General features: G+C 36.4%; 1 protein-coding gene across 2 annotated transcripts in view; it reads right to left on the reverse strand.

The window, feature by feature from the left end:
• Positions 1-2,164: 2,164 nt before the first annotated feature.
• GLCCI1 (glucocorticoid induced 1) overlaps positions 2,165-25,440 on the reverse strand; it is a 101,374-nt gene continuing 78,098 nt past the window's right edge. For both annotated transcript variants that reach the window (XM_073238785.1, XM_037019862.2), the window contains exons 5-8: positions 23,413-23,565; positions 18,533-18,743; positions 6,193-6,313; positions 2,165-5,042 (exon numbers count right to left, since the gene is read on the reverse strand). In XM_073238785.1, the coding sequence (XP_073094886.1) occupies positions 4,700-5,042; positions 6,193-6,313; positions 18,533-18,743; positions 23,413-23,565 (828 nt within the window). In that variant the 3' untranslated portion in view covers positions 2,165-4,699. The remainder of the gene's footprint in view (positions 5,043-6,192; positions 6,314-18,532; positions 18,744-23,412; positions 23,566-25,440) is intronic.

Here is a 25,440-nt window from a genome sequence, read left to right on the forward strand (position 1 = left end):
TATCATCTTAAAACAATAAACTGATTATCCCACAGTTTCTGAGGGCAGGAATCCAGGAGTGGTTTAGCTGGCCTGGCTCCAGGTGCCTTGTGAGGTTGCAGTCAGCTGTTGGTTAGGTGTCAGGCTGGATCTGCTCACTCCGGCAGAGGAAGCTCACTCAGTGGCTGGAGGGCTCAGCTACTTGCCATGTGGGGCTGTCCCTCCATAGACTTCCTGATCCTCACAATACAGCTTCCCCCAAAGCAAGTGATCCAGGAGAGTTCACACCCGACAGCAGCCTTTTTATAACCCAATCTTGGAAGTGACAGACCCTCACTTCTACTGTATTCTATCCATCAGCAAGTCCAGCCCACACTTAAGGAAAATTAAGCTCTACCTCTTGAAGAGTAGAATGTCAAAGAATTTGTGGACATATTTTTCAAGTGACCACATGTATGATACAAATTACCTATACCTAGTTTTTCTTTGGTCGGTAATTTTTTTCTGTAAGGGACCAGATAGGCATTGTGGGCCAGCCAGACTCTGTTGCAACCACTTAATGCTGCTGTCCTGCAAAACAGCCAAAGGCAATATAAAAACCAGTAAGGGTGGCTTTGTTCCAGTAAGATTTTTTCTGTAAGAAAGGCATGGGGTGGATTTGGCCCATGGATGTTGCTGGTTGACCCCTGGCCTATTGCTATTAGAGGTTATTGGAAATTTAACATACTTGATTTTGTTTCCTTGCCATCAGAATCCTATTTCAAAAGAAATTCATCTGTATGGCATGGCTGTCTGACTTGCCACCATGGTGTCTTTGTAGCTTGAAAGGCAGTGATGAGCTAACAGGAAGACAGAAAAGCAAATCTGAGATTTAGGTGGACAAACCTTCAGGCCAGAATTCCAGTCCTTATCTTCTGGAAAAAGGAAGAATAGGAGGGTAGAGGAGAGCTGATTTGGTATGACAGGGGACAAGACAGTATCTCCAGTCCATTTAATCACTGAAGTTGCAATGAGGCAAGAGGTCTGAGAGGGAATGCTCTTTAGGTAAAAGGGACAGGAGAGCAAACTATCATGTTCAGATTTTGACTCAACGTGTGACTTAAAGGATCCATCTTCACAAAGGCCCTGCAGCTCCAGAGAGCCCTGAGTTCACCAAAAGAGTGGGTGTGGAGGGGTAAAAAGATGGGATATGGAAGCAGAAGCTGCCTGTGGAGAGCAGCAGGGCATAGGTAGGGAACAGTGGGGCTTCAGAGCCATAGAAGGGATGGCGGGTGGGACAGAGTAAACATTCATTTTGCAAAATTCATAAATGTCAAGTGGTTTTTCCTGGCTAGGATAAGGTTAAAAATATGTTAAGTTTTTGGACCTAATCTCCTCCTCCTTGTTCTTAAGGTTTGATTTTTGCAAATACTGACTTGTTTCTCAGGGCTGTTAATATCAAGCCTATTACATTCTCAAGAAGAGAGTTGATGAATCTCACCACTAAAAAGTTGCATTATTTTTTTCTGCCCAAACACAGGTCCTAAACAGTCATTTTTAAGTAAAAGTCAAAGGTCAAATATTACCAATCTCTTTGATGATACATGCTTCAGAAATGAAGAACACTTTGGTGCTCAATTATTTCTCAAAGTGACTAGTGTTTGCTTTGAGGCTGCATGACCTGAAAGCTTTCGCTTTACTTGGCCTATCATGACCCTATTTGGATAACTGGGCATAACATCAACACTCCTTTGTTCTGTACAGCTTTTCTTTCTCCTATCCAGAATCTAAACATAAATAGAAAGAGTAAAAATGGCTTTTGTGTGTGTGTGTGCAGCTTACTTTGCAAGAAATATGCAACTTCCTTTGAGGTGATTTCACTGATCTTAAAAAACTTATTTCCATAAATAATTCCTAGGTATAAAATAATGATGTAGGGACAGTGTTTTCTCTATTTAAGGTGCTCATAGCTGGGAGCAGTATAACTTGGAGTTTTAGACATCTAGCTTCTTACCTTGTGAGGGAAAGTGTATAAATTAAATGTTAAGAAGAAACCAGGTGTGGAAATCTGTAGCCTTCCCACAGCCCCAGAGATGAAGGTCAGGAACTCAATGAACACTGAGCACTACCATTATTAGCCTGAGGTGAATTTGTCTCTGTCAGGTAAGATGATAACAACAGTCTTTCCAAAAACATTTGTGCACTGTTCCAGTTTTACTAATAACTTTATTTAAATAAGACACAGAACTTCTATACTGAAAAAATACAAAACAAAAGCCACACATTTCGTCGTGTAAAGCCATATTGTATGGTAACTCGAATACTGTTCAGCACAGTGGCTAGAATTAAACAGTACGATTATATACAAAATTTAAACAATTTCTGACAAATTTCTACAGCTGGATGTAGGATACATTTGAGCTCAACAACTTCTGGGAAATTTACAAGGCAAAGCATAAGCTTTAACACATTTGGTTCAAAACTTTAATATATGCTAAGAACAAATGTACAACACAATATTTAGTTTCTCATGAGAAAATAAAAGCACATCACTATAAATATCGTACATCAGATTTCATCACCGTAAAAGCACTCAGTCCATCTTTCATAAATCGATATTGATACTATTGCATCATATTTGGACAAAAGCAGAGAAGATCAACACATTACATAATGCTAAACCAGATAGCAGAAGTTAATGGAGCTCATATTTATCTTACAGAACTAATAATTTTCTCCCTTTAACCATAACCTACAAAATATAGTATTTTCATCAAGGCCTGAGATTATTAGGGTTAAAGGTGTCTGCTGCTGAAGAGATTGTTTTAAAAGGTTCCCCTGTGAAAATGGCAAAAGTAAACTGAGTCCTTTTCCATGACAGTCTCCTACAATATAACACTGACTAACTTAAAGGAGCCAGATGCACCTTCAGGAGAGAATATTACTGCAAACTTTGGTGGAAAGAAGATAATTGGGATGACAAAATAATACACAGAATACATACACACACAAACATATACATATATACCATGTCTTAAAAAAAAAATCAATGGTGTTGCTTTCTTTTTCATTACCTTTTCTTCTTCAACCTCCTTAGAAAACAACGCAAAGAAAACCCCAGGAATGACTGAAAGGAACTGACATGTTCCTGGAACCATAGGCACCTTGTTCCCCTAATTCTTAAGAAAACTATGTCATATACTTTAGGTGCAGATGAAACAACTCTGTTTCACTGAACTGAAAGCAATGGAACAAAAAAAAAAAACACAACACTTTCCCTTTGCTTTTGGATACCCTGTTTGTGCTGCAGGAAACAATGCCCAAGAGTTGGGTTCTTCCACTGACCAGCCAGGCGTATCTAGGGCTCTCTTCACACTTGGTTGAGAAGTTAGGTCAAGTCTGCAAGTTCCGGGCTATTTACATGGATTTATGCTTTGCTGTGGACATCCAAAATATGAACAGATCTATTCACCGTATTAGTATGAGAGGCTCAAATAAGAGAGCACTTCAAACTACCGCCTTGGTAAGTCACCAAATAACTTGCTTACTTACATTTCATTCATCCTCAGGCCCTATATTCTCTATGTGAATGCAATTCATGCACCTCCACTGCTGGAGGAAAACAATAACCAAAAGTGTGTCATTGTTTCACCTGCAAATTAAAGAATCTCCAGAATAAACTAAACATAAATATGCCTTTAGATAAAACAGTAGCATTTCATGACCGCCATGGCCAACATACACAAAAAAATCTCTACCATCCCCTGCAAAACTTCTCTTGTTCTGAAATTCAACCCAGACATTCTTGTCTTTAAATTCAAGCACACACAATGTGGAATGTTTATGTAAAGCCTAGTACTGGACACTTTTTTTTGCAACATTGTAACAGTTATTAACTGAGCAACACCTGAACTTGTAAAAGCCACCTTTACACATGTTGACAGTGAATGCAAGCTGTTTTACTTGTAACCACATTACAAAAGTGATGTCAGACACCACAGATTTGCTGGTTCTCCTCATGTTCACCCATGTCCAGGATAACCGTTTCCCTCGGGTTGAATGCACTTCTTCTAAGAATGTGGAATGTAATGAGGAAAGGGAAATGCATAAAATAAGGAAAGGCAAAAGAGTGATGTTCCCTCTTTAGCTTTTTAGCTGTGAAATAGTTACTATCCCAATATGATATACATTCCAAGTTACCTGAGTTTAGACTTCAACAGAAGTACCTGAAGCTAGGCCATAGGGTGGGCACTGTGCAACTGTTGTGGCCATTGGTTTATTTATTTTTTGCATTGTATGTATTACAGAAGTTAGAAACAAACACCTGGATCAATTGTAAACATAATTGTGAAGTACAGTATTTTCCATAGGACAAAACACAGCAAGACATTTTCTATTTAGACAGGCAACTTTTTGATATAGAGCTTATTTATACTGAAGAATTTGGAACAAAACACAGGACATAGCACTAATCTGTCAAACATACTATGAAATGCATAGTCTCCACTTAAAATTCTGAATGACACACACACATTTTGCAAGCATTACTGCTTTCCACAAAAACTGCTGAATAGGAGTTCCGTCCCTGCCAATATCGGTGTTGAGAGATACTTTATGATGCTGATAAATATTCTGTCAGTGGTGGTGGTGGTCAGTAAGTTTGTCGCTCCATGCAGATAGATGTCTGAGATCTAGTTCCTAATCCACGGCCCACAGGGCAGAGCCCAGCTCCCCCTTTGCCTCAGATGATCACATAGCTCTGTGCCGGGAGGAGTTCTTCACCCTGCAGTTCCTGCAGGAGCTGCTGCTGGGATGGCTGCTGGCCAGAGGCCTCCAGGGAGCCCACCGTGCTGGTGTCATCAGAGATAGACGTAAAGGAGACCCGGGAGGAGAGCTGCTCCACGGTCAGGGTGGCCAGTGCCGCACTCTGGCCAGAGTTGGGAGAGTTCTTGAGCATTAGGTCAGAGGCAGGTAAGAGAGGGCCTAGAAGTTTTACAGGACAGAAAGCTGATCCGGTTGGGATGAAATTAACCTTGTTTTTGTCAGGACATGAAAAGAGAGGGGCTGAGATAGGCTGGCGAGACCTAAAACCATAAAACAAAATTAGGTTTACAATCAGTAAGACGATAAGCACTTTCTGAATTAATTGGACTTCGCTAGAACAGGTAAAATGTGAATGGCAGGGAATGAGTTAAGTGTACACACAGGGGTAAACATCTTCCATAGCACAAGTCAGCTGGCAGACAATTGATGTACACAGCACTGAAGTGATATCTGAGACAAAAGTATTTCCAAAAGGACTGGGCAGACAAATTTTTTCAGAGATCATTAGTTTGCTTCTAATTATTTAAGAATATGGAAAAACCTGTATTATAGCTGAATGTTATGTAAGGTTAGAATGACTTTTTGTTAATTAAGAAAGCATACTGGGAGAAGGATTATTCAACCATATATTTTGTTTTGAGCATTCCCTCCTTTTTCTGCATTTCTATACACACTGCTAACACAGAGCAGAAAAAAAAATTCCAGTAGTTTTTTAATTCAACCCAACAGAGCAGGGTACAGAAGCCCTTCCTCTCCTTTCATTCCTGGGAACTAAGTCCTCAGCCTCTGCAAGACAGGTGTCTGTTGCCTTCTAGGCTGCAAGAGTATAGCAGCCTCCACCAGACACCTGTGCTGGGACAAAGGGATGAGTGAGGCCAAGAGCCATACAGTCTTTTTCTGTGCTATTCTGCCAAGTATTTACAGGATGAACCTCTTTTCCTTTAATTTGTAAGTTATCCATATTGGCGATTCAAAAAGAAAAAATATCTGGGAACAGAAAGTTCAATGAATACACGTGTCCACAGGGAAGGAAACTAGTTAATTTCCTTCTGACTGGTGGACTCACTACCATTGGGCTAGCCATACATACATACTAGCTTTGCTGTTATGTCTTGTTAGCCATCTAAATTAATAAGAGCCTTTGAAAGGAAAATTCTTAATGGTTAAAAATAAGCCATTGGGTAGTAAGGATGAATTTCCAAGTTTTTTTGTGTTAGTCTGTATATTTCCGGCATTACAGACTCCAATTCTCCAATAAGATATCTTTGGCCTATTCAATCTCATTTCATAATTTGCTTTTGAAACACATTATCAGCTGGATAGAGTAGTTGATTCATATGTAATCAACTGGTCTCAGTAAGAAGCTTTACAGCTTTGCAGATCCCAGCTGATAGAAAAGACATTACTTACGCCATTTCCTCAAAGACCTTCACTCGCTCACATCCCTCTGGGGGCTCCCGTTTGAACATGTAGCTGTTGTTTGGTTTGGGAGATGAAGCATACTTGGGTAACGGTGAGCTACTCCCACTGTCTGTAAATTTAAAGCAGTTACATTACTAGTGATTGAAAGCTATTTTAAATTAAGTTTGATTTCCAAACAAGCAGCCTTTTGCACAATTTATCCACTATTGCCCCTTTGCTTCCACTACAGAGCTTCCATTTTTGTAAAGCTATTTCTAACACCCCAGTGTAGTACATTTCTTATAAATAAATGAAATCTTCAATGCAACAGTAATCTGCCATACCACAGAATATAGGAGAGGATATTTTGGTCCAGAAAACTGCATTTTGAATAAAGTAGAGTTGTAATCCTGAAAACAAATACATTATTATGTATTTCAAAAATGTAACTGAATGGGGCAATATGTATAAGTCATGCAGAAGAATTACAAGAGATTGTAAGACAGGGTTCTCCATTTTTCTCACTGTCCAACCAACTTAATTAAAATTTTTAATATGTGGAGTAGTCTTTATTACAAAAGTTCTTAGCAGAAAACATTACTTTTACACCCCAGGAGTATATGAATGCAGGGGAAAAAAACAAGTTTATAACATGTCATGTGTTTTCCCTCAGCCCACCATGAAAAAAGGTAGTAATTTTCCTCAGACCTTTACAGGGTCTGTGTAAAAGAACTTTTGCAGCACAGTTTATATTTTTGCTACTGGAAGCATGATAAATCTAAAAGCATCTCTACCTAACATGTTTTCTTCATATTTTTAAACAGAAAGAAAATGGTCTATTCATGAAAAGTCATAAAACCTATATGCGATTTCTCCCTTTCCTACCTGGCAAAGGATTTTGGAAATTCAAATCCACCAGAATGTCTTTGTAAGATGCCAAGCTGTAAAGTCAGTAACATACTTGTATAAATACAATAGTCCTATTTAAACAAATTCTGACTTAATGCAGACCAATCCCCATTGCCAACATACTAATAAGCACATAATCTACTTAGATGTATTATTTTCATATATATTTTGAAAGATGACATTAGCACCATAATTATATTTGTCACAATTCTGATAAGTTGCTTTAGTTTAGGATACAGGACACAGTCCAATATTCAGAATCTGAGTAATAGGGATGTTTGTATCATCATTAATAAAATATAATACATACTTAGAAAAAAAGACCCTTGAGGTACACTTACAGTGTATTTGGTAAACATTAGTCTTGGGAATACAGATGTGTGCTTATATTTAAATATAACTGTATCGCTGGCTGGGAAATTTTGCCTGCAAAATAACAAGGCTGTACTATTGGGAAACCTAGGGAACCACAGTTTCTCCATCACTGCAGTTATGCATGTCCCTACAGATTATGCAGAGCCTCTTGCAAGGAATTAAGTGTTAGAATTAAGTTGGGTTTCTTCATTCCATTCAGATTTGAGGATTTTCTTGGATTCAACATTTATCCTACATTACTCAAACAGATGGGAGGGAGTAAGGGTATAAGACTTTCTCCTTTAAGAAGAAGCAAAATACCATTAACCTGACTAGAGCCAGAGTTTGCTCTGTAGTTATTTCTAGTTAGACAGTATTCACTGTATCTCCTCGCCTTTCCAATAAAATTACTTGATGATCTGGAAAGACAAAGCTCTCTACTGAACTAGGCCAGGCCAGAAAAGACTGATCCACAATCAAAAACTGGTGAGAATGATGCCTTGAACAGCTTGACCTTGCTTTATTATCCAGTCAACAACAAGCCATGTAGATGAAATACAAGAGAAAGTAGATATGGCATGTGATGCCCCCACGGAGATGCCTGCTGGTGACAACACAGCCCCCACAAGTGCAGCACTGGCCTAAAGCCATGGGCTTGATGGCTGTTAACAAGCCTCTTCTGCCTTCAGCAGGGGTGGGACTGTGTCAGTAGCCAAGGATCCACCCTATTATGTAAGAAAAGTCATCCTGGCTGCACTGCTGTCTTCTGTGTTCTATTCTTTACTACATCCTCAGGCTCACCACATGATTTCTCTTGTAACTTTATCGACAGTTTCAAGGGACTTCCCCAGAATTGAAAGCTAGATGTGAGTTAGATAATCTGCAAAAATGATTATCTTCCTATTAGCAACCTACAATGAATTAAATGGTTTTTCTTCTTAGAACTTTTTCTAATTTCAGAACCTCATATTTTTACAGAATTTTACCCACTTAAAAATTATTGTTCTGTATTTTTTTGTTAAATGTTAAACAAACAAAAAAAACATTAATTTTAATGTTAAACAAACAAAAAAAAGTATAATGTTATCCTAGAAAGAGTATTCAGTTATTATATCTAGTTACATAGCTAGCTATAGTTATATATATATATATAGTTAGCTATAGTTATCTGTAGTTATTTCTAGTTAGGCAGTATTCATTGTATCTCCTCGCCTTTTCAATAAAATTACTTGATGATCTGGAAAGACAAAGCCTGGAAGAAAAAACTTGGAACCATAAACAAATGTTAAACCTGATTTTTTCCTCATATAAAGTGAGCAGCCTGATAAGAGTGCAAAGAGGAACAGGTAATGGAGACATCTCAGCTATGGTTTTGGCACTCTCACTGGCTGTATAGCTGTATAACCTTGAACACAAATGCCTGAACTCAAAGAACTGCCACTCCTAACTCTAAAATTCTGTGGCTTTTTCAGTGGTTCTAACATACAAAGAAGGAACACTGTACCAAAACATCTTTTGTGCTTTACAAAATGGCATGCTTTAAAAACAACCCATATGAACAACCTATTCTCCCCATTCCAAACTTGAATGTCTACCTTATTCATTCACAACTCTGTGTTAAATTTAATGACCACATTTCAGTAACAGAACATTATAAATGTGAGGTGAGCATGTCTACTCAGGAGATTCAAGATGAAAAGTCTTACGGCAATCTTAATTCAATCCCTCTTGTTTATAAGCATGATACATTTTTTCATTCTGTTATCCCACTGTAGGATAATAACTAGACATGTAAAGATTAAGTCAAATGTTGCTCTATATTCTTATAACATGATAGCCAATATCAATTAATAAAATTAAATGCAATGAGTATGATTATTTATATATAATTCTGTATTCATTAACGTTTCATCTATCTTTATAACAGGATCACCCAACTCTGAAAACCAAGAGCACGGAACATTTGTTGGCTGTTTTATTATTACAGATCATACTTATGCATGTGTACCTTATTTATCATTAAAATACAAGTAGCTTGCCCGATATTTTTCAACTCATGATAATGAATTAAAGCTTGGAAAAATTAGAGACACTATTAAAGTATGGAATTTCATATAGAAACAGCATTCATTAAACTACATGTACTTTCATAGTTTAAGAGTTTTCAGATTTTCTCCTTATAAATTGCCTTCATCATCTCTGGTATGTGAAGTTGTATGGCTCAAAGTTTGAGTATAGAAATCATTTTTATTCAGTTGACCATTTATGTGGGTAGGTGTGTAAAATCTTTGCCATAGTTCTATTCTAGCCTGAAGTCTTCAGATGTAGCTTTATCTCCTACTTATCAGATTACTTCACCAAATTAAGTGTAATTAATTCTAAAAGGAATAGAATTACAAAGCAGTGGTTTCTAACTCGGATTTCACTTTGAACTCATCATAGTTGTTTTAAAAACACCAATAAATACCAATGTCCAGACCTCATCCCTAAGAGATTCTGAGTTAGACTGGGGGTTCCTCCCAGGCATGTGCTGCCTTCTTTTTTTGTGGGGGTCTGTGGGTGGGGTGGGGTAGGTAAAGCTCCCAAATGCTTTCCAAGTGCAGTCGGATTTCAGCACAAATCATGAAATGGTTAAAATACTTGTCTGGACACCTGATTCTACCTAGGCTAACTATATGACCTTGGAAAAGGTCTGATTCCTTTGCTTTTTTGCTCCGTAAAATGAAAATAACTATTGATATGAAAGCTATGAAAAGAGTGAGTTAAAGGATTAGGATAGTGCCTGAAACACAGTAAGCTCTCAATAAATACTACCATAATAGTAGAAAGGACACATCATTCCTAATTTGCAAATTTAAAAAGGTTAACAATTTAGAAATTAAGTGCTGTTCCACCATCTCTCAGCAGAAGAGGACAACAGAAATGTCATTTTTAATAGATCTTTCCACCCTAACTTTACTCAGGTACATAAAGATTTTATCTAGTGGGGAAGCTGAGTAATATATTTGCAGTACCAGATTATCCAGTTAATGAATGCCTAGCACGTCCTCTGCCAGTTCATGATGGCATTCCTTTAGCATAAAGAGACCTACAATCCTAAAATCAAAATCATTGCCTAAAGCATGCAGATTCTATGTATTCCTCTATAAAGAAAATATCTTTATAGTATGTGCAGCAATAACCAGTGGAATGTAATTCTTATTCTATCTGTTGCAGCTAGAATAACAGGCTGGGAAAGTGAGCACAGAGTTCCACCAACACCGTATTCTATGACATACAAAAAGCATAATTAAGGGTTCAACAGTAGAATTTGATTGGAAATATGAACTGACTAGATAGGATCTAAACAGAATTACGACTTAATGCTACAATTACATTTTTTGCTTCAGGAAATGAAATTATCTGCCCAGAGTGGTTGACGGCCTACTGACATCAGGAGAAACACACAATTGTGTAGCATTTCTTGGCAACAAACTTTTGGAACCAGCTGCTGTTACTAATTGTATTTAAAAGCCTCCATTTTCAGTTAACTCCAAGGCCAAATTATGAACAAATAAGAAAACTTGACTTTCACAAATATGCTTTATAGTTTTTCTAAAATTTCAAGGTCAACCCTTTTTCAGGAGGTTACAGAATTTTAACAAAAGACAACATTCGCTATAGTTAAGATCTCCCTCAGAACAGCATTCAACAAAGAGTAAGGAGTAAAAAAAAATAGCATCATAACATTTGCTACTTATATTTTTGAACACTATTTCAAATAAGATTGTGTTTTGAATATCTGGGACCTTAACTTGCATTCCAAATGTTATGCCCATTAATTAAATATTTGTTATATGTGAGAAGTGTTTTACATTTTAACCACTTATCCTTCTGTTAAGTATTCACTGAACTGGTATCAATTTACAAATTAAGTAGACCAATGATAGTTGCTTTGTTTCTGTATACTCACAATAAGTACAATGTTTCTCCTACAAACATAACCCTGACATGAGACAACACTGCTTAGTATTGCCTCCACATCTAACTTGGAGTTATTGATAAGCCAACTACTCACTCAGACTCTTACATGAATGTGAACAACTCACTCTGAATCTATGACACAGCAGTTACAAATGAAAGCAAATCACTTTATTGAAGGCAGTCCTCAAACCAATTTAGACTAAAATCATGCCTCTTATGAATCACAATGGTAAAACTAAACCGAAACAAATTTTAGATTATACAGAATTATCTTGTAAAATAATGTAATTAAGGATTCCAGGAAAATCATTCTGATACGATGTTAATTTTTATGTTCTTGAACCTTTTAAGTGAAAAAATGTCCAGGGACACCGGGTTCAAAAAACTGAAACACATTGCTCCTATTATACTGCTCCCAAAGTATCCTATGTGGAGGCGGGGGGGTGGGGGTGGGGGGTGGAACGAACACTTCTAATTCAAATTTCACTATAATTTTAGGGGCTCACTTAAATATTCACTGAGCACTTAGCTACATGCAACACAGAAGGCAAAGGAAAAGTGCATAAATGTTGTCTTACTGTTTTGGGTAAAATTCGGTATTTCCTCTCTTTTTTTTTAATTTAACATCTTGAGGCAGAAACCAACAGGAACCTTAAACATACTATTGTATCACCTGTTCCTTCTCTGGTATTCACTGCTTTAGGAATGGTGGCAATCATTTCCCACATTCCTCAAACTAGAACTTGTTAAAACTTTGCCTTTATCCTAATCTCTTTCTCCTCCCTCACCTCATACATCTAATCATACATCTACAAATGCTCATCCTCTTTCAGTCACTCTCTTCCAACCCTTCAGCCCTTGTTACCCATTTCATCTGCGCACACACCTGTGCTTATCCAATTAAGGTGCACAAAAAAAGCTGTTGACATGGGGGAAGAAAATATTGTAACATGTATATTTCCTATCTTTAAAAATAAGAAAGTCAGCTTTACTAGCACATTTTAGTACTTTGTTTAAAACTAGTAGTAACTGCATTTTGTTCATGGATTGGATTGAATTATACACATATATAACTTAGAAATATATGAACTTACATGAGTGGTACAAATTAAAAATTGCTTAAAAAGATATGTAATAAATCAAGTTCAGATACCACAGGACTAGACTATTAAAAGCAGCCTCTTATCTTGTCTTCCTGCTGTCTCTCTCCACTTCTATAGTTCCACCTGAGTTATGGTCTTAAAGATAAAGCCAGTCATACCCTTTAGCTGTCCAAAGATCTGTGCTTGGCTCTTCATTTCTCTTGGCAAGACCTACAAAGCCCTGTATGAAATAACGGACCTTCTACCTCTCCACTCTCCCTGCTTTCTACTCCCCCCTCACCAGTCTCCCCTATGCTCCAGCCACACAATTTCTTCCTGTTTTCCATATACCAGGTGTTTTCATGGCTGAATGCCTGTATAAAGGCTGTTCCTCCTGCAAAGGCAGCGAGTAGTATGAAGGTCTTACAGAAGATTTTTGTAGGCCTCTGGACTGCACAGAATTTAGGAAAGTTCCTTCATTTCTCCCAGCCTCACATTCCCCATTCCTAAAACAGTAACTCACAGGACTGTAGTAGTATTACAGGAGATAACCAAGGTAAAATCACCTGGGCACATTTAATCAAGATAATAATTCTATGAGACAGGTACCATCATTTCTGCCCATATATATAGGTGAGGAAACTGAGATACAGAGAGGTAGAGTAACTTGACCGAGGGCACCTAATCAGTAAGTGGCAGAGCAAAGGATTCAACCTGGCTCCACCACAGGCAGAGTTCACGTCCACAGCACTATCTGCCTCAGTAAGTGTTGCTCTATCTCAACGCAAGTGTCCTCATTAGAGATATGAGGTGGTGACTAAATGACCAAATTCCTTCTGATCTAACGTTCTGTGCTTCTAATTAAAGACTTACAGCTCAGGTACAGCTCAGGTACTGAATCTGCCTTCTGTTACGCTCACAAGGATCACAAAAGATCAGGGGAGAAAATTTCAACATATCCCCATTTCCTCTAACCGAGGTGATACCCTATTTTCTCCCCAGTTACAATCAGAAGGGAAGATGAGAAAGGTTTTTATCTCCATTCCTCTAATTTCAACAGGAAATTTGAACTTCATGACTTTTTTCCTGCAAAAGACCTATCACGAACTTAGTATCACCTTAGTTTGACTACTCTTTATAGTCTTTGCTGGTGATGGTGGTGGTGGTGCTGGCAGGGTGGAGGGGGAGATTATCACTCTTGTCCTGAACATTCAAAAGCCTAACGTGATTTAACAACTAAAACAAAAAAAAATACTGATTCAAACAGCAATAAAAATATACCTTTAAAAAATGTAGATGTCATGAAGAAAGGTCTGAAAGGAATATTCAGAAAAATCACTGAACACTGCTCCATGCTAGGCACTCTATTTTCTGAGGACAAAACAATGAGCAAAATAAAGTTACCTGCTCTTGCTGGAGCTTTCATTCTGGTAAACAGTAACAGCAGATTAAGTGTAATATATATATATACTGAGGCATATTAATGAATTCTTGTTTACTTCTGGGCTGTAGCTGCTAGAACTCAGTTGTATACTTACTAGTTTGAATTATGAATACTGACTAATCCTCAGAAGGCTAGCCCGCCATCTGCCATTAGGACAATTGTGAACATTTTCCAAAAGAGGGGCAAAAAGCACTTCCTAGATGCTTATGTGCTCTCAGACGAAGGGAAAAGAAGTAATTTTAAATGTTATCTTGAAAAAGAGAAACAGGGAAGATGACCTTAGGAACATAATTCTAGAACAAATAAGTTTTAGCCTATGGAATAACTCCTTTGCTGGAACAGTACCTTTACACTCTGTAATTTTACTACCAAGGGTTTCTTCTAGGATAATAAGGAATCTTAGAACAGTATGGGAGAATCTTTTGATAAGAAATGGATCCAGGCTCAAAAACAGCCAACGTGTCCTGGCTAAAAATAGTATAGCCAGCAAACATCTATTTTTACAAAATAAATCACAAAAAGATCACAAAAAGAAAAGTAACACAAAATATTGGCTGATTAACTGTTTATATTCTAGAGAGCCCAGAGTATGGTGGGGAAAGATAAAAAAGGTTAAGAATTAGAACCCTAGAGATAAATGCAAGTAGGGTTAAAATATATGTAGAAAGGCATAGGAAGTGGTGAAAAAAAAGTCTGCCTAGGGTTAGCCCCAGTCCTAATACCCACAATTTAGAAATATTAATATTTATGAGTTAATCACAGTATGAGTTAAATAGGCTTACATGCATTGGTCTTGAGGAACTCTATCCACATAGCATACGTTGTTCCTGTGGGAAAATATAGTTTAAGTTCCAAGTAACAAATTTATGGACTCTTGGAAGACAACTCTCAGTATCTGGCCTAAGTAGTTCAGTTGACTTCATGATTAGAATAATCAGTGTTTCCATAGTATCTTGCAAAACTGCAGTATTTATAACAATTTTAAGTAGATTGTGCCAAAGATCAACTGTGAGTGGCAGACTTAATTCTAGATTTTGTGGCTTGCCCAGCACCAGTTTGGTTAGCATCAAGGAACACGGGCAGAGCTGCTTAAAGAACTAATATTTTGACGTTGCCAAGTGTATTATATAAATGACTGTTTTTCTCCCTTACATTTTAGGCATCATAATGTGGGAGAATTTAGGCTACCTCTTAAGGTATAGTCTGTGGATGTCAAGATGAGAGCTCTTTTTCTGTCTGCATCTCTGAATTCTCCACACAAACCATAATTAGGAACTATGGCTGTTATTAAAATACTTAGCTTGGCACTTTTACATATGTGACCAGCTTGCCTTCAGTCTTGAGGTCACTGGAAAAACCTGACAAAAAGAAAAATCACAAAACAATCAAAACCTGAAAATAATCTCTTAATGGTTGGACTGTTCTCAATAGAGTGTTTCTGTTGAGGCACTGCAACTGAAATAGCCAAAGAAAGAGCCGATATGCTAATCAGCTAAAATTATTTTATAGGTCTCAAATTATACATGAGTCTTAGAAAAGAATATATATTAGGAATAGGCAGAAATAATGTTAGCAAAGTCAGGGAAAGGATATGTATATAACAGATGAGTAGTAGAAAATAATGAGCTCACCAGCATCTCTCTCATTAGAGCACTTATTTACCGTGGCCATCCCTCTCTCCTCTGCATGCCTATCCAAGACCCTAAGATGTCTGAACTCACTGTTCTACCACAGAACACATTTCTCTACAGCAAACGTGGAATATGGAGGCACTCCAAATCAGTCCTAGTTGACTGCAAAATTACAGGACCAATTCTGTTTTCACAGTTCATAAGGAATACCTGTTTGAAACCTATAGCCTCTATTTTTTTTCCTTACTGGAAATAAGTATAAAGAAACAAAAGACCAACTTGTACTTTATTATCAAAAATGGAAATTTTAAGATAAAGTTAGTATGTTTAAAAAAAATTAGTATCTTTGTACAGTCAGAATTTAGACTGAGAATCTTAAAATCGTCAGATTCATAGAAACAGAAGGATGGTGGTGGCCAGGGGCTGAGGAAATGGGGAGATGTTGGTCAAAGGGTACAAACTTTCAGTTACAGATAAGTAAAGTTCTGGGGAGCTAGGTATAGTATACTGACTTTAACAATGCTGTACTGTATACTTGTAAGTTGTTACGACTTTCATAACAGAGAGTAGAGCCTTGATGTCCTCACCATAACAACCACAAAATGGAAATCATATGAGGTGAGGGATGTGTTAACCTTATGTGGTAAATATTTCACTTTATATATGTATGAAATCATTACATTGTACATTAAACTTATATATGTTATCTGTCAATCTTATCTCAATAAAGCTGAAAAAAAAATCAGATTACTAGATAATCGGCAGAAATTAGGCCAGAGAGGGAGGTTTTAGTTAAGTTGTAAAGTAAAAGCAAATAGTCTGTATATTTCCTGAAGGCACTGTGGAGCTAATAAGTAATAATTATGATGATTCTTTTTATAGCAGCAGCTACCATTTGTTGAATCCTTGAGATACTAATGTGAGTTTTATAACCAAAACTTTATAGGACTCAAATCCATTCCTGTGTGTCAAAGCCAGTGTGGCTCTTAATTTTGGTGTTTTGTCTTCTGCAAGGTCGTTTTCATGACATGAATATACCACCTAATAATAAAATAGATTATAGATCTTTGAGAAAAAGAGATATGAAGAACATACACATTTGAAGCTTAGGATCTACGTGAGCACCTCTTCTGAACTGCAGAAACCACATATTTCTGCCTCATCAAGTATAGTCACTCAAAGGCCCTGAAGGCAATCTCACAACTAGTTGCCTAACACAGAACTCATCTATCACCTTCCTAAAATCTTTCAGCATCTCTGTTATCCACAGTGATAAATTTACAAAGAAGAAAACAAAAACTCCAGAAGTAATTGTCTAGCCTATCATTTTATTTTTACTTTTCACTTTAATGCAACTACAGGTGCTAAAAAGTAGCAAAACTGGCCACCTAGAATTGCACAGATCTCTTTTACTGGTATAACAGTGGCCATTTACCCTTTGCCATTTACCACCTGTGTAGCCTAAAGCAAATTACTGTTATTTAACATTACCATTTACCTTTAAAACAAACACTCCTACTAGAAGCAAAGTTGTTTTCTTGTTTGTTTTACTGTGCAACATCCACAATAAAAATATTGTGGGGAAGTGATTAAAAGGTGTTTGCTCTGATAGGATGCCTCAGTGAGACAGTTTCCTAGTCTGACATTCCATGAAATGGAACTACCCACTTGAAGCAGAGATGCCCCTAAGGTACTGCCTTCAATGCATCCTTAATGGAGGGAGGGAGTTCACAAGGCCTTCAATAATGAAAGGCTGAAAAAAAAAACAGAACTGTTGAGATACACCACAGAAATAAAAGCAGAGGACAAAGTCCAAGGTAGCTTCCATTTAACATCTCAGCAGAGAGTCAGGCATAATGACGAGTGAAGGAAGACGGACATGCAAGAACGTACTACTGTCCCATCCCTGTGAAAGATGGTAACATGGACAAACCAAGTCACAGGGGTCAGTCAGGACAGCAGTCACTTCCAGGCACAAAGGGGAAGGATACTGTCTGGGAAGGGGGCCGAGGGAGCCTTCTATGATGCTAAAAATGTTCTATATCTTAATCTAAGTAGTAATTTCATGAATACATTTGTAAAAATACACTGGGCTGTGCACTGAAGATCTGGGCACTTTACATTAATAATACCTCAAAAATAAAACAAGTTAAGGGGAATGGGGGTCAATCACAAAAATCCTGTAAGATGCTGTAAATTTTAACTTCTGTTTTTAAATTTTTGTTACCTATGATCTACGTCTCCATGGTGCAAAGCAGTAACTGTGTTATAAAATAAGGTCAGTGTTTCTCTGAACACAGCTAGTACGGTGGAAGCTGGGTAGTCTTTGTTCCTTCTGTGTCTGGGTCTGAAGGAAAAGAGTGAGTGGCAGTCACCAAGTGCCTAAAGCAAGGACCAGAGAGCATAGGAGACAGTTTGGGCCTGAGAGGCCACACAGCATCTCAGAGGTTTTGCCTTTTATTGGAGTTGGTTAATAATCCATCTGGTGCCATAACATACCCCTGACATCCTGCAGGCAGTTATTAAACCTATCTACCTGGTTAAAAATATACTCATTCTTCCAACAGAATTTTTAGAAATTACTTCCTCCCAAATCAATTTCATTATGAAATCTAACTTCAGGCACAAGAAATATAAACTGTACCTCAATCATCACTAGTTCTGGGCAATGCCAAGGAAAAACCATGTTTAAACAATGTGAAGCTATACACACTCCATTTTATAGCTTTCATTAGCTGTTAGAGCCATGCGCTGTGCTTCTCTGACACATTTATGGAAGATGTTTGAGAGAGTCACAAAAGAAGGGGGTATGTGAAACCGATGAACGAACAAACCTAGACTAACCAGTCCTTTACAGCCCCACCACCCGACAGAAGAAAAGCGATGCAATGGTCTAAGACAAAGCAAGTATAATGAGCAAGGCCCTGTACCAAACCCACCATCTCAGTGGATGATCTCACGCTCACCTTTATCACGATCATAGAGTAAATCCTCTGTTGAGCAAGGGCTCCCGTCCTGGGACCCTGGAGGACAGAAGGGGGAGACGCAGGGCGAGTGACTGCTGCAGCTGCTGCTGAGCTCCTGCACCGAGGGCGTCTGGGTGTCCACGCTGCGCGTACTGCTGCTACGGTGGTGAGCAGGGAGGGGAGCTCTCCGGCCATCCGGTATATCCAAAGGCTGCAAGAGGAATAGCCACCAAACAGGTGAACGATGGTACTTACACTCCCTTCACAGGGAAAACACATGGCATTTCCTTTGATTTCCTGTTCCACTGCTGTCACATCCATAACTGACTCTTCAGAGACTAAAGATACCAATCCTGCATCTTAAATTAATCCCAAAGTAGTGTTTCAAAATAATAGGATAAACCATCAAGAAATTCAATAGCTCCCCCTATGTATTTGTAGGTGAGCACTTCCCATAAATCCCCTCAGGGTCAGGAGCTTTGTTAAAATGCTGTATCCCTAATGGCAAGCATTGTGTCCAACACATAGCAGACATTTAATTAATGTTTGCTGAATGAATTAATTGAACTGCTCAAGAAATCACTTTGACTTGCTAGTAAGAAAACTAAAATCTCATATTCACATGTATGGATTTTTTTTTGTTTTGTTCATTCTTTCTTATCTTAATTTTTTAGAGGCCAGGACCAGACCCCAAGTTTTCTATTTCCTTTGCAAATCACCCAAAATTTCTAGTAAATAAGTTTATTCTATTAGTAGTCAATGGAAAATATCAACATAATTCAGAACAATTTTACCAATCTGGTATCCAACTGAGTAGGACGATACATAATTTTACTTGGTTCTAATGCATTATTCTGAGTGGCAAAAGAAATAGAAATGAAACTATAATCATAGAATCATATATTTTGGACCTGAGAAGACCGTAGAGCTCATTAGCCCAATGTCTTTACAAATAAAGAACCCATAGTTTGGAGCACTGGTGACATGGCTAATTAAATGGCATCAGAGCTTCTGCTGCAGTGGACTCCTACTTTGCTTCTGCTGTAAAGACAGATCTTACTCCATTTTCCTCATCTATGTGCTAACAAAAAGCAAGGTCAACAAATATAATTTTATATATTTATCACTTAAAATATTTTTTGTTTTTAATACAGACAAGATTTCGGTACTAGTAAAAAGAACCAATATACTCTTAGTTTATTTACAACTTATTTTCACTATTTACTGCTCTTATTCTGAGTTCTATTTCAGAATTTTGAGAAACACTGTCAGGGTTTGAAAATGATTAAAATAAAATTAGGCAAGATTCAAAATATATTGATTTTTCATTTAACAAGCTAAGTGAAGGATGAAAACTTTAAGTGCTGAAATAAAAAACTTCATTTATCTCTGCAATGCTGTTAAACCAAAACTATCCTAGCTTCACAACTTCACAATTATTATTCTACTGGAAAGAGGATATTCAATTATGTAAATATTAGTTCACTTGTAAATAAATAAAAAAAGTAAAACTTTCCAATTTAGGAAAGAAACATTCCCAAAGGATTATTAATGAACCTGATCAAATGCTAAGAAAATGTTCCTTTACAATTAAAATACATTTTTTTCATTTACTTTTATTTAGATTTTAATTCCCACTCTGCACTAAACCTTAGAATGAACAAGGAATATTGTTGCATTATTTTGGGACAAAACTGTATGACATTATAAGACGTGAGGTTCTCAGACTAACCCATAAAGATCATTTTTAGAACATATACCTGAGGGCCCCTCATGAGAGAGGTATTTCTCAAAACTTAGATATTTAGGTCAAGGAAAATGTTACTTTAATAAAAGGCTCAATATTGGTAACTGGTAAAAGAATAAAATACTAATTTGCACCTAAAAAATGTTAAAGAATTTAATTTATCTTTCATTTATGTCCTACTTAAACACAATCTTTGTGTTTCTATTTCCTAATCTATAACTGGATAATACAGTCAATTTTTAACCAAATTTTGTTTTTTTGGGGGGAGGGATGATAGAAGAATTACAGTACAAACAGATTTTAAAAACCTATACATTTATACAAAAGAAGAGTGGGAAATATTAAAGGCTTATTAGTACATCAATAAACTTAACAGGACAATTTTTTTAGCTACTGGAAGATTCACTGATGGTGACATTTTTATTTATTAAAGGTTTGAGGCATATTTAAGCTTAAATCTAAAAATTCTAAAAATTAATATTTTAATTATGTGTGTGCAGGTTATCCCAGATAATTCTGAAATGGCTACTATGGAATTAAAATATGATTTATTTAAAAGCAGAACTAAGTTTTAAATTCTAGTATAGTTTTGCTTTTGAGTTAAGGAATTAGCAAATATGTGACTATCTCATCTTCAAAAAGTCAGACAAATTACACTTCCTTACATCACTGTTCTTAAATGTTACCTAATGTATAAAGGAAACACCTGAATGTAAATAGTTAAGACATAGCATAATTTCTTATTATTAATTATTTTCCCATAAAGGATTCCTTTATGGGAAAATAATACAAAGTAAAAGTTTAATGTGAAATGTCGAGTAAATGGCACAACCTTTTGCAGGAGAGTAACTTTTCCAATATTTATCAAAACTTAAAATATACAAATATTTTGATTCAGTGATTTCGTTTCCAGGAAATTGTCAGTAAGAGTATACAATATTTTCTAAAGCATGGCTTGTGATGAGAAAAACTGAAAGCAATCTAAATGCCCATCAACAGGGAACTTCTAAATTATGGTACATTCATACAGTGATTCACTATTATCAGCATACACAAACATGTATGAGGAAAGATATACAAGACTATGAATAATGTTCTTATCTGCTAAGCAATACTGAGATTTGAAAGAAAGTTTAATTTTTTATTTTTATAAATGTTAAAGTATTTATATTTGTTTATATTTTAAGATTAGGTTTCAATCAGTTTTAAAACCTATACCTTTTATGAAGGAATCAGATACACACTTGACATAAAATTAAATCATCTTTTATTGCCAAAAAACTGTTAGACAAATAATTAAGCCAAAGATGACTTGATGGTTTTATTTGTTGAGTATACCTTTAAAATGTAGTCATGTATAGGTTCACATGCAGTAGTGTCCAGATTTCTTTTCTGGGACAAAGGTAATTTATAAAGTATTTCTGATGAATTCAAAATGGGTCAATGACCTAAATATAAGATAAAGCTAAAACTGTAAAACTCTTAGAAGAAAACACAAGAATAAATCACTGTGACCTTAGATTTAGGCAGTAGTTTCTTAAATATGACACCAAAATTTGCAATGACATGAATGGAGCTAGATGATATTATGCTCAGTGAAATAAACCAGGCAGAGAAAGACAAGTACCAAATGATTTCACTCATATGTGGAGTATAAGAACAAAGAAAAACTGAAGGAACAAAACAGCAGCAGAATCACAGAACCCAAGAATGGACTAACAGTTACCAAAGGGAAAGGGACTGGGGAGGATGGGTGGGAAGGGAGGGATAAGGGCAGAGAAAAAGAAAGGGGGCCTTACAATTAGCATGTATAATGTGGGGCGGGGGGCACGGGGAGGGCTGTACAACACAGAGAAGACAAGTAGTGATTCCATAGCATCTTACTACACTGATGGACAGTGACTGTAATGGGGTTTGTGGTGGGGGTCTTGGTGAAGGGGGGAGCCTAGTAAATCATGTAATTGTAGATTAATTATACCAAAATTAAAAAAAAAATGTGCCCAAGAATAAAAAAAAAATGACACCAAAACTACAATACCAAAAGAAAAAAAATACATCAGACTATCAAAATTAAAAATATTGTGCTTCAAAGGATACCATCAAGTAAGTGAAAAGACAACCCAGAATGGGAAGTAATTTCAAATCACGTATCTGGTAAGAATTTTATCTAGAAAATAAAGTTTATAAATAACTTTTATAATTAATAATAAAAAGACAAATGAGCGATTTTAATATGGGCAAAGGACCTAAATAGACAATTTCTCAAAGAAGATATACCAATGGCCAATAGCACATGAAAACCTGCTTAACATCATTAGCCATCAGAAAACGCCTATCAGCACCATGATGATATACCACTGCAAACCAACCACTAGGATGGCTATAATAAAAAAAGATTACAAATGGTGGTAAAGATAGAAATTGGAACCTTCATTCATTACTGTGGGAATGTAAGATGGTGCAGTGCAGCCACTTTAAAGAACAATCTGGTAGTCTTTCAAAAGGTTAAACAAAGAGTTATACTAAACCAGCAATTTCACTCCTAGGTATATATCCAAAAGAAATGAATATTATGTTCACATGAGATTTCACAGCAGCATTATTTTTAATAGCCAAAAAGTAGAATATCTATATATTTCATCAACTGATAACTGGGTAAATACAATCCACACAGTAGAGTCTTATTTGGTAACTAAAAGGAATGAAGTACTGATACATGTTACAACACGGATGAACTTTAAAAGCACTATGATAAGTGAAATAAGCCAGTTATAAAAAAGGCTATATGGTATATGATTCCACTTACATGAAATGTCTATAATAGGTAAATACATAGACAAAGAAAGTAGATTAGTGGTTGTCTGGGTTGGGGGCATTAGAGAGAAATGAGGGAGGACTGCTAAAGGGTATGCAGTTTCTTTTGGGGTGATGAAAATGATGCAAAATTGAACGTGGTGATGGTTGCACAGCTGTGAATATGCCAAGAACCACTGCACTGTACACTTTAGATGGGTAAGCTGTATGGTATGTGAATTATAGCTAATAAAGCTGATACCAAAAAAGGCCTTTTTAAGACCTTTAAGTTCACCATAATAAAAAAAAAAAAGATTTCAAACTTCCAATGTAATCTTACCTTGGACACTTCCTCCTTCCCATTATTTTCTTTAATGAATACCTTTTCTAATTCAGGACTTATTCCTTCTACATTGCAGGGCACACGTGAAACAAATGATTTTGGCACTGATATATTTGACAGTGGTACAGGGACTGATCTTGATCCAGGAGCCTACAAAACAGAAGATAAGGTGGCATTAAATTATTTGTGGCCAAAGAAATCAAGAAATCAATGAACATAGTAAATCTGAAAATAGAAACTCACAGAGCAGAGTTATTTTGACATTTCAAATAAATATAAATTCAGATACAAAATTTAGGTTCTAATGTAAGGAAGTACGGTAAGAAGTATAGTGAAAATAATCTTTTTTGTAAGTGTAAAGGTAACCGTTTACACTTTTATAATCTTATGCACTATTTGTTTTCCTTTTCTGTTTTTACTGAGAATTCATAATTGAAATCATTTAAGTTATGTGTATCACGTGATTCTACAGTGCAGCTCTATGTATATGTTTAAAAGATCTGTTTCTCGTACTGTGACAATTACCTTCTAGTATTTTTCATTTCCATTTTGTCAACCATTTAAGAAAACCTCTTGAATTGGTAAATAAAGTGGCAACAATATCATATTAGTTCAATGACTCTTTCAAGTTGTTTTTACAGGTCCTGTCAAGGAGTAGAGGGTTGGGGGAGAACAAAAAGTGTAAGATGATCCTTTTGATGCTTAAGCAACTTACACAACAGAAGAGAAATAAAAATAAAGATGGGACGGGATAAAAATAAAAACAACATGTGATCACCATCTTATTCTGAATGATTAAAGTCAATATATATGGTTCATAAGGTAGACTGTTAGTCGTTGATTAGCACATGAATATTTCCTATGCTGTGTTCCTGCCATCTGTGAATTGTTAACTGTTGATGTCCTTTGTCTCTTATTGATGCAAGAGCTTTTTCTCTATTGAAGTTGCAGTTCTTTGTCATATATTTGCTGTTTACTTTAGTATCAAATACTTTTCAGTACTTTTATGTTTTTTCGTGTTTAAATACTTAACCTACTGTGATTCATTTTTGTATATGGTGTGAGGTAGTATTTTTTCCCCACATAGTAATACAACTGCTCCAACATTTCTTTATGGAATCTGTATTTGATTTCCTTGGGCTGTTATCTGATAATCCTTATATAGAGGTTTACTTTAAATGCTGCAATTTTATAGTAATTTTGCTATCTTGCAGGGAAAGCCTTTCAAATTTTCTTTTCTATTAGTTGGCATTACTTTTCTATATGACGTTTGAAACAACTTTTCAAGTAACAATTCCTTTCAAATATCCATTGGAACTCAATTTGTATATCAACTTCAGGTAAATTTCTGTATGAAGAATATGAAGTCCTCCTTTGCATGAATGTGTAAAGACTTCCCTTTTATGTCTCTAGTTTATGTATCACACCCTCAACAAAGTCTGACAGTTTGCATATTTCTTTAGGACTTGTTCTATGCATTTTATATACTTCATTATATATATTAACTTGTTATTACTAATTGTGACATAATAAGACATATAAATTTGGCTTCTGTTCCTGATTCCTGACACAAAGTTCCTAAAATTCCCGTAATTCCCTGAGTTAGAGGGTTACTGGAGCATCTTTTGTACCAATATTTAGTTTCTGACCCCAGATCCTGACATAGACCTCTTAAATCCCCTGGAATTTCCTGGGTTATAGAAGCAAGAATCTTGTTTTAATGAGGTAAATTTCTTTATGGGATCCTGGATACCTTCAGGATCGGTGTTAGTCATGATTAGAAGCTTGGAACTTTTAGCCCTGCACCCCATCCTCTGGGAGAGGGGAGAGGGACAGGAGACTGAATTAATAACTGATCATGCCTATGTGATGAAGCCTCCATAAAAATCCCTGAACTATGGGTTCAGAGAGTGTCTAGGTTGGGGAACACATGTCCACATGCCAGAAGAATGGCATACCCAATTGTATAGGGACAGAAGCCTCTGCACTTGCGACCTTTCTACACCTCATCCTGTGTTCCTCTTT

This window comes from Manis javanica, chromosome 6 (genome assembly GCF_040802235.1).
Source record: "Manis javanica isolate MJ-LG chromosome 6, MJ_LKY, whole genome shotgun sequence".
In the NCBI taxonomy this organism is placed as follows: Eukaryota; Metazoa; Chordata; class Mammalia; order Pholidota; family Manidae; genus Manis; species Manis javanica.